The sequence below is a fragment of the Ammospiza caudacuta genome, chromosome 3 (assembly GCF_027887145.1).
Source record: "Ammospiza caudacuta isolate bAmmCau1 chromosome 3, bAmmCau1.pri, whole genome shotgun sequence".
NCBI classification, from domain to species: Eukaryota; Metazoa; Chordata; class Aves; order Passeriformes; family Passerellidae; genus Ammospiza; species Ammospiza caudacuta.
Window position 1 is genome coordinate 7034350 of NC_080595.1, and position 15268 is coordinate 7049617.

The 15268-nt window shown below is 49.1% G+C and overlaps 1 protein-coding gene across 2 annotated transcripts in view; it reads right to left on the reverse strand.

Moving 5' to 3' along the window:
* Positions 1 to 1461: 1461 nt before the first annotated feature.
* STUM (stum, mechanosensory transduction mediator homolog) overlaps positions 1462 to 15268 on the reverse strand; it is a 48299-nt gene continuing 34492 nt past the window's right edge. The window contains exons 3-4 of one of the 2 annotated variants that reach the window (XM_058802414.1): positions 5761 to 6533; positions 1462 to 3384 (exon numbers count right to left, since the gene is read on the reverse strand). In XM_058802414.1, coding sequence (XP_058658397.1) covers positions 6493 to 6533 — 41 coding nt within the window. In that variant the 3' untranslated portion in view covers positions 1462 to 3384; positions 5761 to 6492. Of the gene's footprint in view, positions 3385 to 5760; positions 6707 to 15268 lie in introns of both variants that reach the window. The other variant, XM_058802415.1, reaches the window with a different exon arrangement.

Below are 15268 nucleotides of genomic sequence, written 5' to 3' on the forward strand. Positions count from 1 at the left end.
AGCCAGGACTGACCCCAGCCCTCCTGCACAAGCTGCCTTTGCCCCACCAGTGTAACAGCTGCCAACAGCCCAAACTCTCCCAGATGGCCTCATGCAAGGCCCACCTGCTTACACTGATTGCTATGGAGCCTGCAGGAGCTCACAGCTGCTCCCCATCACCCTGGGAGTGCTGTTGGTGCTGTGGCTGCAGCCATGGGGGCTCCCAGCAAGAGCTGCTGCAGGACTGGATGGATCCCAGAGGTGTAGAGCAGCTGGAAGGAGGTGAGCTGCTCTGGGGAGGCTGCAGGTGGAGAGGGAGGGAATGGTCCCTGTTGTGTGGTGGTTGCTGGAAAGGGACTTTCCTTGGAGTCACCGCTGTGTGCTGCACAGAGCAAGGGCTGGGCTCTGCTCTTGTTTTGGGGGGTGAGCCAGCTCTCCCCTGAAGTCAGGGTGAGCTGTGTGCTGGCTGTGGGCCTCCCTTGGGAAGAGATGGGTGCCCAGAAATGTGGCATGGAGGTTTTCCCTGTGTCTCCACCAAGCTCCAGTTTTTGGCTTTGCTTTCGTGTGGTTTATTGCTGATCTTCCTCCTCCCCTTCTGAAATGGTTCCATTAGCAGGGTGCTAAAGAAATCTCTCTGAGATAATTATCCCAGCTCTCTCCAGTGTGTGTGCCACGTGCTGGTGTGTCTGCATGGGTGTATTAATAGTATCACACTACTCTGTGTCAGTGCTCATCCCAAAGTGCTTCCCCTGCTGAGGGCTGGAGAGAAACACACAGCCAGGGGAAGGAGCTTCTGCCTCATCTCCCAAAGCCCTCAGAGCCAGGGGGTGAGAGAAGATCCTTCTTGCTGGCCTTGTACCAACTCTTGATTTTGGCCCCTTGATCCAGGTGGGATGTCCCATGTGTTTCCCTGCCCACAGTGGCTTTGGGGAGGAGCAGAGCAGTGGTGTTTGTGGCTTTGTACATCACAGGAGGAGCATGGGGTGTGGATGGATGGCTGAAGTGTGCAGGTTTTCTAAGAAGCTGCCACCTGCTCAGGTGTCTGTGGCCAATCCCCTGGCAGCACGTGGGCTGTTCTCTCACAGGGAGCAGGGATAATGCACCTGGAGTCACGTTAAAATGTTCAGATTGTGAACAAAACCCTGTCAAGAAGGATTGCTGGTAGGCATGTGCACAGGGCAACACAGGGTGGCTTTCCCCCCTCCCTTGTCTCTGTTCGAGAGGTTCCTCACCAGCCTTCTACTCCTCTGGAAGGTTCTAGTTGTGAATTCCTTAAGGAAGTCATGTCCTGGCCCCTGTCTCCTCTCCTCAGGGGCTGTGGGTGTGGGTTGGTGTCTCCATCACCTCACTGGTAGGAGAGAATGAGAACCCATTTGGAATCAGGGGTGATGGAGTTTCTCCAGGTGACACAAAGAGACTCTGCATTTCATTCCAACTGTCCAGCAATAGAATATATTTAACTTTAAAAAAAAATATCCACAGTATCAAAACACAAGAAGTCACAATCCAACACTCAGTGATATAAACAAGCATACAAATGATCCTCTGCAACCCCTCAGTCTGGCCTCCAGTACCAAAAGGAAAGGTGGGCTCACCAGCAAGGTGAAAACAGCACAGGTGGGCAGGCCCCTGCTCCCTCCTTGCTAAGGTGGAAAATCTGAGCTCCCCATGCATGGCCAGAACCACAGAGCACACAGACCTGAGCCAGCAATCCCCTTCCCAGCCTTGGGAGCCGTCCTTGTGCCAGGGTGGGTGGGTGCAGGAGGGGTGTGGGCCAGGGTGGGATCACTGCTGGGTGTCTGGGGGAGCACTGCCATCACCTCCAGCAGGGCTGGCACAGGGGAGCTCCTGTTTTGATCCCAAGCCAAAATGTGCCATTCCCTTCTACCTGCCTGTTGAAAGCATTCTCAGGGCTGGAAGATGGATTGAGCTGCTCTGGCCTTTGCCATTCTTAGAGCCTGAACAAAACCTTCACTTCCCATTCACTGCACCATTCCAGCAGTGGGGACAGGGTGTTGTTGCTTCCCTCTGGCCACTTGGGTGGGTGCAAGAGAAGCAGGACTTGACTTTTAGCCTGGCTTAGGTATTTATACAGATACAAGAGGAGGAAGGATGGGTTGTGGTTAGCATGAGCTCTGGTGGGATTCACTCTGATGAACCCTGCTTCAGATGGTGCCACAGTGTCCTGGGGTTTTGCACCATGCTGCTCCCACAGGGGGATGGGAATGCTGAGTGCCAGTTTGGGAAATAAATTTCAGCACTGCTTCAAAGTGCATTGTGTGTGTGAGCATGAAGCAAAGCCAGCTGGGAAATACAGGGCTGTGTTGCCACACCGTGGTTGGCACGCACGTGGGAGAAGACATTGCTTTTACCTGGGAGGAATGTCAGACCTAGCCAGAGTCTCCTTGTACCTGGGGTTTGGATGTCAAGGAACTCTTGGTGGTGTCTTGCAGTGGATGCAGTTTGGGCTGGGCAGCAATAAAAGGCATCCTGGCTGGAGTGTGTGCATGTGTGTGAGCTGCAGGGTCAGCCCAGAACAAGCAGAAGGCAAGGAATAAATCAGCCCTCTGGAGAATACTGGGACTGGGAGCTTCACCTTCCTGCCCACAGAGCTCAGCACAACACTCACAGCAAGAGTGAAGGGCAATTTCCAGCACCACTGGAAGGTCTTTAATAAAATGTGTGCCAGTCAATGCACACAGGGAGGGACATGTAGCTTTGTGTCTTGGGCAGCAGGAGTGTGGCACAAATGGAGTCCCCTCTCACATCTGACTCTCCTCACCCATGGCTGTGTGTGCCAGAGCTGTGTGTGCCAAAGCACCTTTTCCATGGTAAATGTGGATTTGGCATCACCAATGAACTTGGAAATATGGTGCTGTGCCTTGCAGTGCAATGGTTGGGCTCACCCAGGGTGAAGCTGTTTTCTCACTGGCTTGGTTCCTCCCTGGAGTTACTTTCCAATGAGTAGTAAATCAGCCCAGCTTGGTTCAAGTACCAAGAAGCTATTTCATTAAAGCCCTTTTTTGTTTTGGTTGGTTGTTGGTTGGTTTTTGTTTGTTTGTTTGTTTGTTTGTTTTTGAGAAACCTGCATAATCAGAAAGGAGCAGCAGAAAAATTCTGTGTTGCTGGCAGATGGGGGTGCAGCAACTGCATTTATTCTTCATTACCCACGATCACTCTATAGCTGTAAAACTCACATGTCAAACATCTACATGTACAAAGCAGCTGATGGTGCTGGGATAGCTGGGGGCCATGCACTTGGGACCAGAGGAGAGGCTCTGGCTGTGCCCTCTGGCTGTGCTGGTTTGCAGCTGGTCACAGCTCCCACAGGAGGTGGAGGGAGGTGTTGTCCCCTCTGCAGTGCTTCAGGAGGTGGTGTGAAAACGCTGGGTGGTTAATTTTACCCTAAAGAGAAAAAAAAAGTAATTGTTGATAGGGGAAAGCTCCAGATTTTCACTCGTAGCTGTGTCTTCACAGCGTGGCTCTTCTTGTCAGTGGGCACCAGACAGGCCCCTCCAGACGCCCACAGCACTCTGACCTCTTGTGAGAGGAGGAAAACCAAGTCATAGTGGAGGGTGTGGTAGCAAAGATGGGAAGAGCAGAACACCCTGGTGAGCACAGCCCTGCCCTGGGCTCAGTCTCTGAGCTCCCACTGCTTGCCATGGGGACACCTGAAGCCAAAGTGAGGAGCTCACCTGTGGCATTCACATTCTCTGAAAAATCCCTTCACTCAGGATTTTTCTCCTGGGAAGCTGCGAAGCCTCAGAGAAAAGGAAAACAATTCTTATCTCATTTGCTTCTCCTGTGTTTTGCTCATGTAGAATGTGTTTGGAGATTGTTTACCCACAGGTGATTGTTTCATTGGATTCTGGTGTGAGTTGTTTTCACTCTTTGGCCAATTGTGGCCAAACCGTGTCGGGACTTTGGAAAGAGTCAGGAGTTTTTATTATTATCTCTTTAGCATTCAGTAAGTATCTTTTCTGTATTCTTTAGTATAGTATAGTATAGTATTCTTTAATATAATATAGTATTATAAAGTGATAAATCAGCCTTCTGAGAGCATGGAGTCAGATGTATCATTCCTGCCTTCCTTGGGGCATTCCCTGAAAATACAATACTCGCCATTGCCTGGGAGCAGGCTGCTGCTCACACCTGGGCTGGGGGGAGCTTGGCAGTGCCAGTTTTATTCAGGAATTTATAATTTTTATTACTACCACAGGACAGCCTTGGGGAAAATGCAATTTGATGTTTGCTGCCTGGTAGCAAGGCCAATCTATAAAGTGGCTCCTGTCCTAAAGCTGAGAGTGGGAAACTGTCTGCTTCTAATTAAAATCAATTAAGCAGGAAAAAATAAGGCTTTTTGTCCTGGGTGACATTTGGCAGATTTCAGAGCCTCTGAAGTGGTGCATTGAGTGTTTTCTTGGCTTCAACGATTCAGTAAGAAGGTGAAAGATAAAAAGAAATTTTACATAACAAAACCTGAAAGTAAATTATAAATCCCACACCTCATGTGTGTGCTCAGTGCTCAGACTCCTTCATGCAATAAATGCAGGCAGCACCCACACCTAACCAAAGTGATGCTCTCAGAGACCTGCAGCCATCCCAGGGAGGGCAGCATTTCCATTCAATCCTTTCCCAGCCAATCCAATTCTCTCGCCCTCACTTGAGCAGAGACAGACAGCACCAAGTGTGGCCCAGAAGGTCAGCAAAACCCTGGTGCTGCTGATGAGGAGCTTATTCTGTCCCTTTTTGTTCCCAGGGGACCTTTTGTGCAGGTGCTGGGTCTCTGGGATGGGGCATCTGCTGCTGATCTGATTGACATCTGATGCCACAGGGGATGTGACTTTTGGCACTTTAGGCCCAGTGAAAATATCAGCTTGTTTATTCCTCCCCAGCCTGAGGCTTCTTGGGCTGCCTGTCCACTACACATTTAAATCCACCTTCTAAAAGTGAACCCAACTTCACAGGCACCAGAAGAATTTGTTCTTAAGCCACACTTGCTGCTGCTATTCCAAAGGCTTTGCCTGGTTCCTTTTATCCATGGCCTGTTATCCCTGTCTGCAGGGGCTCCTGCACACCCATCCTGAGACCACAGCACAACTGACTTGATGCTTAGGCAGTGTTTGGTGTTTGCACTTGACCCAGCCATTCTGCTTTGGCAAAGGTGAGGGGTAACCATTGCTCTTTGGCATTGCACGTGCTGCAGCTGAGCAGCCAAGTGGCTTGGGTGGCTTCAGGGCCAGTTATAAACCTCAAAAAAAGAGTTCTCACTGATGACAGCAGCAGCTTGTGAAGGTGTTTTCCAGATGAGCTACAGATTCCCCATTTGCTGCTGGTTAGGATCTTGTTTACTCCTTTTTTTCCCAGGGGGAAATGGAGGAGCAGAGATGGTCTGTCTCACAGGACAGGCTGAAGCTCAGTGCTGTAACACCTGTACAGCCACAGCACAGCTGCAGATGCACAGCACAGGCCACTCCCTGAACCAGTCCCTTTGGTAGAAATGGACAAAGACACTTGAAATTGTTGAATGTTGTGAGCAGAAATCCTTTTGGCCATCGCTGTGGCAGTGCTACTCTTGAGGAGCTCATCCCCTGGCTTTAGTGCAGGTCCCAGATGGCTCTTGGCTTTTCACCACTGACCTGCTTGGTTGGTTTTCTCCAGCTGAGAAATGAAACCATGAAATCACAGCCCCACCCCCTTTGACCACGGGCCTTCCAACCACAACAGCTCCCAAGCACCTGTCTAGTACCACGTGGAGATCCTGGAGTTTTGGATACTTACCTGGGCAAGCAGAGCTGGGATGCTGCTTCAGCCAGGAGCACTCGTCGTGCTCTGAGAGGATCCATTTCGAAAGCATGGAGACACTGCCAGCAAGTCCCTTCCAGGGGCAGGAAAGGTTCTTTGGCTCCCCCAGTATTGTTTTATATGAGAGGCTTTGGGCAGTACTTGCTGCCCTAGAGGCGAGGTGCTGCAGGACACCAGTCCTGTGCTGGGAAAAGTGTCCCCTGGGCTGGTGGCAGCTCTGGTCCTTGCATGGTGGCAGCGGGTGGAAGCAGGGGATGGCCCCGGTCACATCAGCAGTACAATAGGATTTACAGCAAGCACGTTTCTCAAGACATCTGCAGGGACAGAGCTTCAGTGAACATCTTACATACACAGGCAGCAGAGGGGGCTGGGTTGGACCCCCCAATGCTGCAAAGCAGTCACAGATGGACTCTCGGGGCAGGAAGGAAGTACCACTGGTTTGCTTTTATATCCTGTACGTGTATCTATGAACAGCTCCTTGGCATTTGATGTTCACAACCAGCAAGCACAAAAAGGAGGCAGAACATCTTCAGCGACATCCCCCTGGGAGCAGAGTGAAGGCAGGATCTCTCCCTGCCTTGGTTCAGCTGCCCACCCAGGTGCCACCTTTGCCAAGGGTGCGTCCTTGTCCTGGCACCCTCGTCCTCCTGGTGGGCTGGGACCAGTCCAAGCCAAGCCGTGCTCGCCTCATCTCGGCTGCTCGGGGCGTCAGTGCAAGTCTGCGCCGGCCGCTCTGCATCTCCGCTCCGCTGGACGGGCACGGGCAGACACAGGGAGACAAAACAAAGGGACAAGAAGAGAGACAAAGGGTAATGAAAAGGTCCGTGGCCCACGGCTGCCAGAGGAAATCTCTCGCCGCGTTTCTCTGACCACACTTGTCCCAGCCACTAGAGCTGCTGTGGGATCCCCTGCTCCTTGTAGCCTGTGAGGAGGGAGGGGAAGGGGACATGATTAGAGTTTGTAGGAAAGGCATTTTGTGCTGTTCTTGTGAGCCAGTGAAGGCTTCCTAAAGATAAGGAAAGCCCCGTATCTCTCTCAAGGAAGACACCAAGGCTGTCCCCATGATAATGTGATGAAGGAGAGAAAGTTAAAAGATACAGTCTTTAGCTGGCCCACAGAATGACGTGGTTCCTTGTTCGCCTATTGAGAACTTTGTTTCTTATGACCAGTGGACAGTGAATATTAAGTAAATGTAAATATCTTGAAAAACTATAAAAGCAACATGTTGCTATAATGAATCTCTCTTTTACATCTTTCTGGTGGAGTCTTGATGTTTTGCACCGTGTCGTGCTCTATAACAACAAGAGTTAATTCCAAACGAGGACCCTGGGTGAGCCTGGTTTACCAGGAGTGGCAAAAACCCTGTGGGAGAACAGAGGGGCTGCCACATTGTCCCTCGTGGCCAGGCTGCCCAGGGCAGCCCCTGCTCTGCTTTAGCCAAGAGCTGCCTGGTGCTGCTCCTTCCTGGGCACAGCCATGTGGGTGCTGGCAGCCAGCCCTGCTGCTCTGGCACCCGCCTGCCCTCAGCCTGGCACAGGCACCGCTGCTTGAAGGGATTGTAAGAGCACAGCAGGTACCGCTGGTCACCAATTCCAGTTTTTATGGAGTGTGTTTTCCTGCGGTGCAGGGGAAATGGATGCCCTTGTATCCTGCTCCAGAGACACGGCTGTTCCCAAGCACTGCCCTGGTAGGTCGTGCATCCCACACTTATCTCTCCTTGGGATCTTCTTGAGTTTGAGCCTCATCCTCCCAGAGCACTGGTGGGTAGGAGGAGGTTGGTTTCCTCTGTAAGAGCCTAAATGAGAGATATAGGACTCCAGGGGCTCTCCAAAATGCAGTTTATTCCATCCAATATTTGTAGCAGCCCAGGGAGGTGGGTGACAGAGCTGTGCCTACAGCTGTCAGCTCCAGCTGCAGGCAGCCCTGGAGACCCTGAGTTTAGGTTACAGTGCATTATAGACTTTCCTTTGCTGAGCATCTTAATACAGTAGAACCAATCTATAGCTTAACTTTTATCTATAGCCTACCATAACTACTATAATTACCATATTCATGTTACTGTTCTCCAATCACTAAAAGTTAGTACATTACAGTTTAAGCTAGAAGTTGTTTTTCAATTTTCTTGCAGTGGAAAATTCTGAGACCTTTTTTCTACTTGCAGCATTTGCTGACTTTTTTGCCTGTGCTATCTTCCTGCTTGGTAAAAACATCATCTTGTTTGAAGCAAGTTTACTCTTTGCTCTAAATCATAAAAACCCCTTCTAACTAACAGACCCTTTGCCTCCTTGGTTATCTAGTAAGACTGGCTCTGCAATTCTTTTCTTCTATATCAAACTTGCTTCCATCTCTATTCCTTCTTATAATATATTATATATATATATATATATATATATATATGTATGTATCCCTCTATATATCTGCCAAGATATATATAATCTGTGAGACTTTTTTGTCAAACTTTCATCCTTCCCAACATGCCTCTATCCATCTTTGCATCTTTGTGTTCCCCTGCTGGCTTTTGCTGACAGCACTTCCCAGTTTGTGCTGCAGTTTGCACAGGTGAGCAAACACCTCTTGGAGGAGGAGGGCAATGCCTTGACTCACAGGCTGAAGTGTCAAACACAGATCTTGGGATGCCTCTAATGATGTTCTCACTGCCTGGTTCTGCACTTGCTTTGCTCCAGCCCTGCAGAATTACAGGTGGTTTTGTTAGGGCACAGCAGCCATCCAGTGGGCCTGGAGGAAACTAGTCTTTTCAGCAGCAAAACCAAGGAAACTGCCAGGATCCCTGTTCCTTCACACCCTTTCCTCTCCCTGTGGCCATGAGGTTTGATGCACTTCCCAACCAAGACAGCAAAGCCCTTGTGTTGCAGCCACAGGGATGTTCCAAGGGCTCCAGCAGCCTGTCCTGCTGCTTGTCACAGCTCCTTGGGCCCCTGGGGCCCCAGATTATTCACTGTTCTGCACACACATTTGCAGGCTGCAAATCCCACAGGGGACAGCTTCATCCCCTGGCAGGGCTAGGGAAGGGCAATAGGAGATCACTTGCAGCTCCTGTGCTGGTACAGGATGAGGAGAAAAATACTGGATTTTTAAATGCAAAACAGTTGCAATGACTGCACCAGAAGCTTTCCCCACTTCCCTTTCAAGAGAAGCTTGTTATTCTCACTTTATCAATGCAAAAAAAAAATCTCCTGATTTAAGAAGCCAACTGCCCTTACTTGCAGTGCCTGCCACAGTGAGTATCTTTCAACTAAAAAACTTTTCTTAATCTGGATGGGGTTTTTTTCTTAGCTTAAATAACATAAGTAGCCTGTCATTTTTATATTTTGAATTTCAAAGTCTGAAATTTTATATCTCAGAAGAATGCTTAACTTTTCAAACACTTTTCCACTTATGCTTTGTAATATTCTTTCTAACCCTTATGTTAGGCTTTTTAAAGTCCCTTACAAAAACTGAACATAAAATACCAGCAGGTGCCAGAACCCCTATCTTTAATGGACTTTTTGCTGAACTAAGAATTGACTCCAGGGAATGAACTTTGCTGTACTTTGGAAAAAACCCACACATTTTCCCAGGTTTGGCAGCCTGGACCTCCTGCTGCCAAACATGCTCAAGGGACAGAATAATGACACTTAACTGAATTTCTGCCTATTGTGTGCAGCTGAACAGAAAGACTCTCATCTCTTTCAAACAGCTTTTTCTAGGGGGCAAAATGATGATTTCACATGCATTTATGTTTTAAGTGTGAGTCAGCTCTGAAGGCAAGGTGAGCTGGCTGGAAACTTGTAATTTGAGCTTGTCTATGGCATTGGTTTAATTTCTTTAGGGAGAAGAATTTAAAAAACCCAAACAACCAACCCTATGGACCAGAAAGGTGAGACTTGCCTTAAATCTTTAGCTAAAGTAAGAGTAACTTACTTGTACAGCCATGCTTTTTATTGAGATATAAGGAAATTAAGATTGAGAAATCCTTTCAGTCTGGCTGTCACTGTTGAAACTGTCTGGAGGGAAGTGACAGTGGCTAACCCTGTCTCTTTACATGACCATAAGCCAAAAAAATGACCTGTCCTATGCTGAACTTGTTTATTACAATACTTCAGCCTTAACTTATCAAATAGTTTATATGTGAAAATAGTTATTGCATTTCTTGCATAGGACTAGCTGTTCTAGTGCCTGCAATAAATCTGAGGTGCAGTTCTACAGAACAGACAGCTCTGGGTTCAGGATTAAGTGGGCCTGTGCACAAAGTCACTGATTTAATCAAGTTTACTTGAAATTGCACTTTTCCTGTAAAGCACTGCAGGTAGGATTGAGGTAAAGGGAACCCAGTCTGTTTAGCTGGGTCCTTCTGGGACTGAGTTCATGCAGAGGGTGCCTTCAGGATGCTCTCCATGCTGAAACAGGTTCCTGCTCTGCTCCAAGGGCACCCTTGGGCCATCCCCAGGGGCAGTTCAATGCTGTGTGAGGATTCCCAGCATCCCTGGGGCTGTGCAGCCACAGGACAGACACAGACACAGTGGACACACACATGTAAAGGCTGCGCTTGGGCTGGGAGTGGGCAGCGCTGGCCAAAGTGAATTCCAGGTGTCCTGCTCGCTGCTCTCCATGGGAAACTGCCTCAGAGCATGAGGAGGAGGAGGAGGAAGAACAGAAACAAACTTACCTTGTGAGACTTTGATGGTGAACAAAAGGAGGCAAAGGAACATGAAAGAAAGAGAGAGGGAGAAATGTAACTGTAGACGATATATCTGAAACACACGGAGAACCAGAAGAGAATGAACAAACTGAGGCTGCAGAGTAAACAGAGAACAGCTGCTCTACCCTCAGACATTCACACCAGGGCTAAACATTTCTTTAAATCCTTGTACTTGAAGTGGATCACTTCATTTGGGACTCTTGTTTAAAGAAGACAAGGGAATCCTCATCTGCTTTTCCAGCCCCAGGCAGAACAGGCTGGATGGGCTAACACCTCTGAGCAATGCTCCCAATGCTTTCTCCTCTGTGCCATTGGCATTTCATGGCTGTGACTGAAGGGGAGCCACTGAAGGAAGGCATCAAACAAGACATCACAGTGTAGCAAAGGGCTCATGGCATACCATTCACACTCCCAGAGGTGGGAAAACTACACCTCTGAAGAGTTTTTGGCAGCTTGCCCGCTCAGTTTGCTTGTGCCCACAGGTAGCTCACAACCACAGCATGCCTCAGCCTGTCTGGGTGCTGCAAACACTGGGGCTATTTAACATTCCTACAATGTTTTAAGAACTTGCCCCACTGCTGCATTTGGTAAGAAACTGCAAAAAAGGATATTTTAACTACTCCCCTCAGGCCTAGTTTGGGGGACAGCTCTTTTTTGATTTTTTTTTTAAGTGTAGTAAGTCAAAGCAGGCAACATATCCTTGGATTTTCTTCATCTTATGAAGGGTTACTGGTTGGTTTGTGCTCCCATTTCCTAGCCAGGAGAGCAGTGTTACCTGCCCCAGGGCCCTGCTGAGCAGAGAGGGTCAGGGATGCCTTCCCTTGGAGCCTGAGCATATAGCAACTGTGCAATCATCTGCTGCTGCTTCTGGCAGGGTCTGAACAGAGTAATTAGCAAAGGAGTGATGGGGATAGCATGGTTACAGGTGAGTTCTCACTGCTGGCTGGCAATCAGCCCTGAGAGTCAGCCAAAGTATCCATCCAGTGAACCCAAAGCAATGGTGCAGCCAAGCACATCGTTCATTCAGAGCTGAGAGCTGAGGGAGGGCTTCCTTCAGAAACCAGCCTTGACTTCTTGGCTGCATCCAGCAGAGGCAAAACAGTGCCTGGACAAACAGTCCCTGACTTGTGTCCCCTGTGCCACGTCAGTGTGACATTACTGTGTTATTTCTCTGGCCTTTCTGTCTCAGAGCCTTTTACACCCGGCTCTGAGCAGGCAGGGACTTCCTGGAAAGTTCATTCTGCACAGTGGGCTGATGAAGGTGTGGGCTGGGGACAAGGTGTGCCTGGAGCCAAGGGAGCTGTGCCTGGAAAGCCTTAGGAGGTTGTTTTGCAGTTGGCTTTGGCCAGCTCATTAGCTGTGCTTTGCCTCAGCCCTGTGCATCCTCCCCGCAGAGCTGGCGAGGGGCTCCAGGAGAGCACACTGCAGCAGGGCTGCCCAGCCCTTCTTTGGCAGGAGAATTAAGTGCTCCCTAGTTCTACCTTTGCCTTCAGAGAGCAGCTACAGCAGCAGAGGACAGTTCCCAGAGCCATCTGGCTGCTTGAAGAAGGTATCTCTGATGTCCAGTGGGGCCAGCTGGCAGCTCGTTTAAATTAGCAGAGAAATGCCCTGTGCTGTGGTGCTGCCAAAAGTAATTAAGTGTGACAGCAAAACTGCATTCAGTTATCTTCCTTCTGGGATATTATTCTGATAAAGGGCACCCTAGAGGAGATGAGGGTTGGGCAGGACCCCCAGGTCAGTCTCTTGCTGTGTCCCACCCTGTCCCTGACAGACATGGGTCTACCCACTCTTGGAGTCTTCCAGGGACAGAGAGAGCAGATCCTGCCATGCCACCTCTGCAGCATTTTGACCTTACTGGAGGAAAAACGTCCTCTAATTTCCACACAGATCCTTCCTGGTGTTATTCATGTCTGTCTTAGGCTGAACTGCTGCCCTCTCACATTTACTTGTCCACTGAACACCTTAATCATCAGCATGCTTACTATCTGCCATAGCTCTCTGGACTCTCTCCAGGTTTTCCACTTGAAGTACAGCCTCACCACAGCTTTATGCATGCAGAGAAAGGTGATGGGATCAGAGAATATCCTACAAGCCCTGCTCCCATGTGCCTGTGTGGTGTTCATTCCCTCTACAGCAATGTGCTGCTTGTGACTCACTGCAGCCACCACGTCCTTCCCTGAAAAACAAGTTGTTCTCTAGTGTGTATTTATGCAGTTGATTAGTCCTGGGCTTGTCCCCACTGAGTAGCACTTTCTGTTTCCAGACCATTTCTTTGGATCTGGGCACTGCCCTCACTGTGCCTGCCAGGTGTGGCTGGGGAGCCTCTTCTCCAGCCCATCCTCAAGCCACAAATGAAAATACTGAGCAGAGCTGCATTCAGGAGGGACCTTTCCACACACCTCTCTTTATCTCTTCCCAGGTCAGGAAAATCCATTTAGAGGAAAGTCCTCAAGTGCATTTTCACGCAGGCCACGTCCCCCTGGCTCGCTGGTAGGAATGCTGTGTGAGACGGGGTCAGCATCTGAAGGTTAGGAGGGATGGCTGACTGCTGCCACCTCACACAAAATTAATTCCTCTGCCATCCAAGGGAATCCAGCCAGTCTGACACAGCTCACTCTGGACAGACCCACGGTGACTTTGTGGGGGTGATTTTTATTTTCTAAATGCGTGCGAGTCACTTACTTGATTACTTCTTCCAGGAACTGAAGCATACATGATCGGACTGTAATTCTTCTCCTTTTTCCCTCATTGAGGACAGTATGCCATTATCCTCAGAGCAGACTCCCCCTTTCCATGCCTGGGAAATAGCACTAGAAGATGAAAAGCTGGAAGGAGCTGTTCAAAAGGCACATGGATGTGGCACTTGGGGAACACAGCTCAGTGGAGGACATGATGGTGGTGGCTTAAGACTTGGACTTAGTGATTCTGGAGGTTTCTTCCAATCTCAATGATTTTATGATTATGTTGTTCTAACTCCCTCTCAAGTCTCTACCAGCTAACAGAGAGGCAGGCCCAGGGACAGGGAGCCAGGTGAAATGGCTCCATCCTTTGGGGAAAGCCTGAGCAGAGTTCCTGGCTCTCAGCTGCTTCCACCCTCCTCCTCACTGCTAGCCCTCACCAGCTTAGACAGGACCTGCTGTGTCCTGCCTCTAGCCCACCCAAATATCCTGGCACCCTCACAGGGACACATGGGATCAATAATTTCAAGGCAAGGGGACTTGAGGTGGGCAGTGGTTTCACACTTTTTCAACTATTTCCCATCTGCACCCAGATTCAAGTTGCAGTGGTGTACAGTTTCTCTTCAGTGCATCCAATGGTTTGCATGCAAACAAAACCCAACCAAAGCAAACTGGCACTGTTCTTAAATGAAATGTCTTATTTCTTGCATTAGAAACATGGTTTCCTTCTTAAGTTATTATTTTTTCTTTCAAATATGATAACAGGAACCAACCACTTTGGGTCTGTCTCATACAGGTAAGAGCAACCAGTCACTTCATTCTTTGTTTCAATTAAGGTTTTTCTTTTCTTCTCCATCAACCCAGAGCTGCTACATTTAGCCACTACTTTCTCTGCGTGGCAAGTAAACTTAAAAGCAGCTATCTAATGAGATGGCAAGAAACTGCCAAGGGCTGCTGCTGGTAAAACATAAGAAATGTTGCCATTCTCTACTGGCACCAGAGGGATGAAATACTGCTGCTGTTCTTGGGCACCTCTTGACCTGAGCATTCCCACCACAAGTTGTTCATCCATCCTCTGCCTCCCAAACTGGTGGAATCCAGCCAGGTGTGGGGAGGAGTGTTTTGGAGATACTTCCAAGCTGTTTGGTTTTCCCCAACAGTGAAACTGGAGAAGACCCTCCCAGTAAGACCCTCCTTAGCACCAACCCCTCTAGCTGGAGAGCAGGGCTTTGGAGCAAAGCAAGGCACAGTTTCAGTGGTGGTTCTCTGTCAGCACAGATGTTTTCCTGGCTCTCCCCACATCTGGGCAGTGGAGTCCTGCCAGAGAGCAACCCACACACAGGGGCTGCCCCACAGAGGGAGAGCACAAGAGTTGATGGTGGTGAACCTCTGGCACTACACACAAATCTGGCAGGTTCTTGAAGACACATCGCACATGTACACCAATTCACAATTTAGCCTCCGAAATGTACATTGGGGAGGAAACTCGGCAAGTGGTTTGCAGGGCAAAGCAAAGAGCAGTACTGCCTTCATCCTGAGGAAAGCTTTTGCTTTGCACATGTTCACGTTTTTAATATCCATCTTTGCTCTGCATGGGGACTGCCTTAACTGAAGCTGGCTCAGAAATTAGCAGGTGGTTTGGTGAAAGGCTTTAACCCCTGGGTTTGGCAACTGAAAATGTGCACTGCTTTCCTGCCTTTTTTTTTTTTTTTTTTAATTCCAATTTCATCCATTTTGTCCTTGGGAAGGTTTCTGGCAACTTCTCAAGATCCTCTCTCTCCCTCTGTCATGCAGCCACAGATGTCATCAGCAGAGATGACAAAGTAGAGCCTCTTCAAAGCAAAAGGCAAAAGCTGCCCATAAAATGGTCTCTGGGAGAAGGGCTTGCTTTGGGAACTGCCTGTTCTGTCAGCCTGGAAGGTCTCAGACCTGTTTGGTTTGAGGGCTTGCCCATCAGCCTCTGGAAAAGGGAGTGGGGTCTTGCAGATGACACCAGCACCCTGAGCTCTGTGCTGCTTCTGGCTTTGGAGGTGAGATGAGGCTGTCACCTCCATCCTCTGCACCAGGATACAGGAGATATGGCACAACTTTCACACCAGTGAAAGCC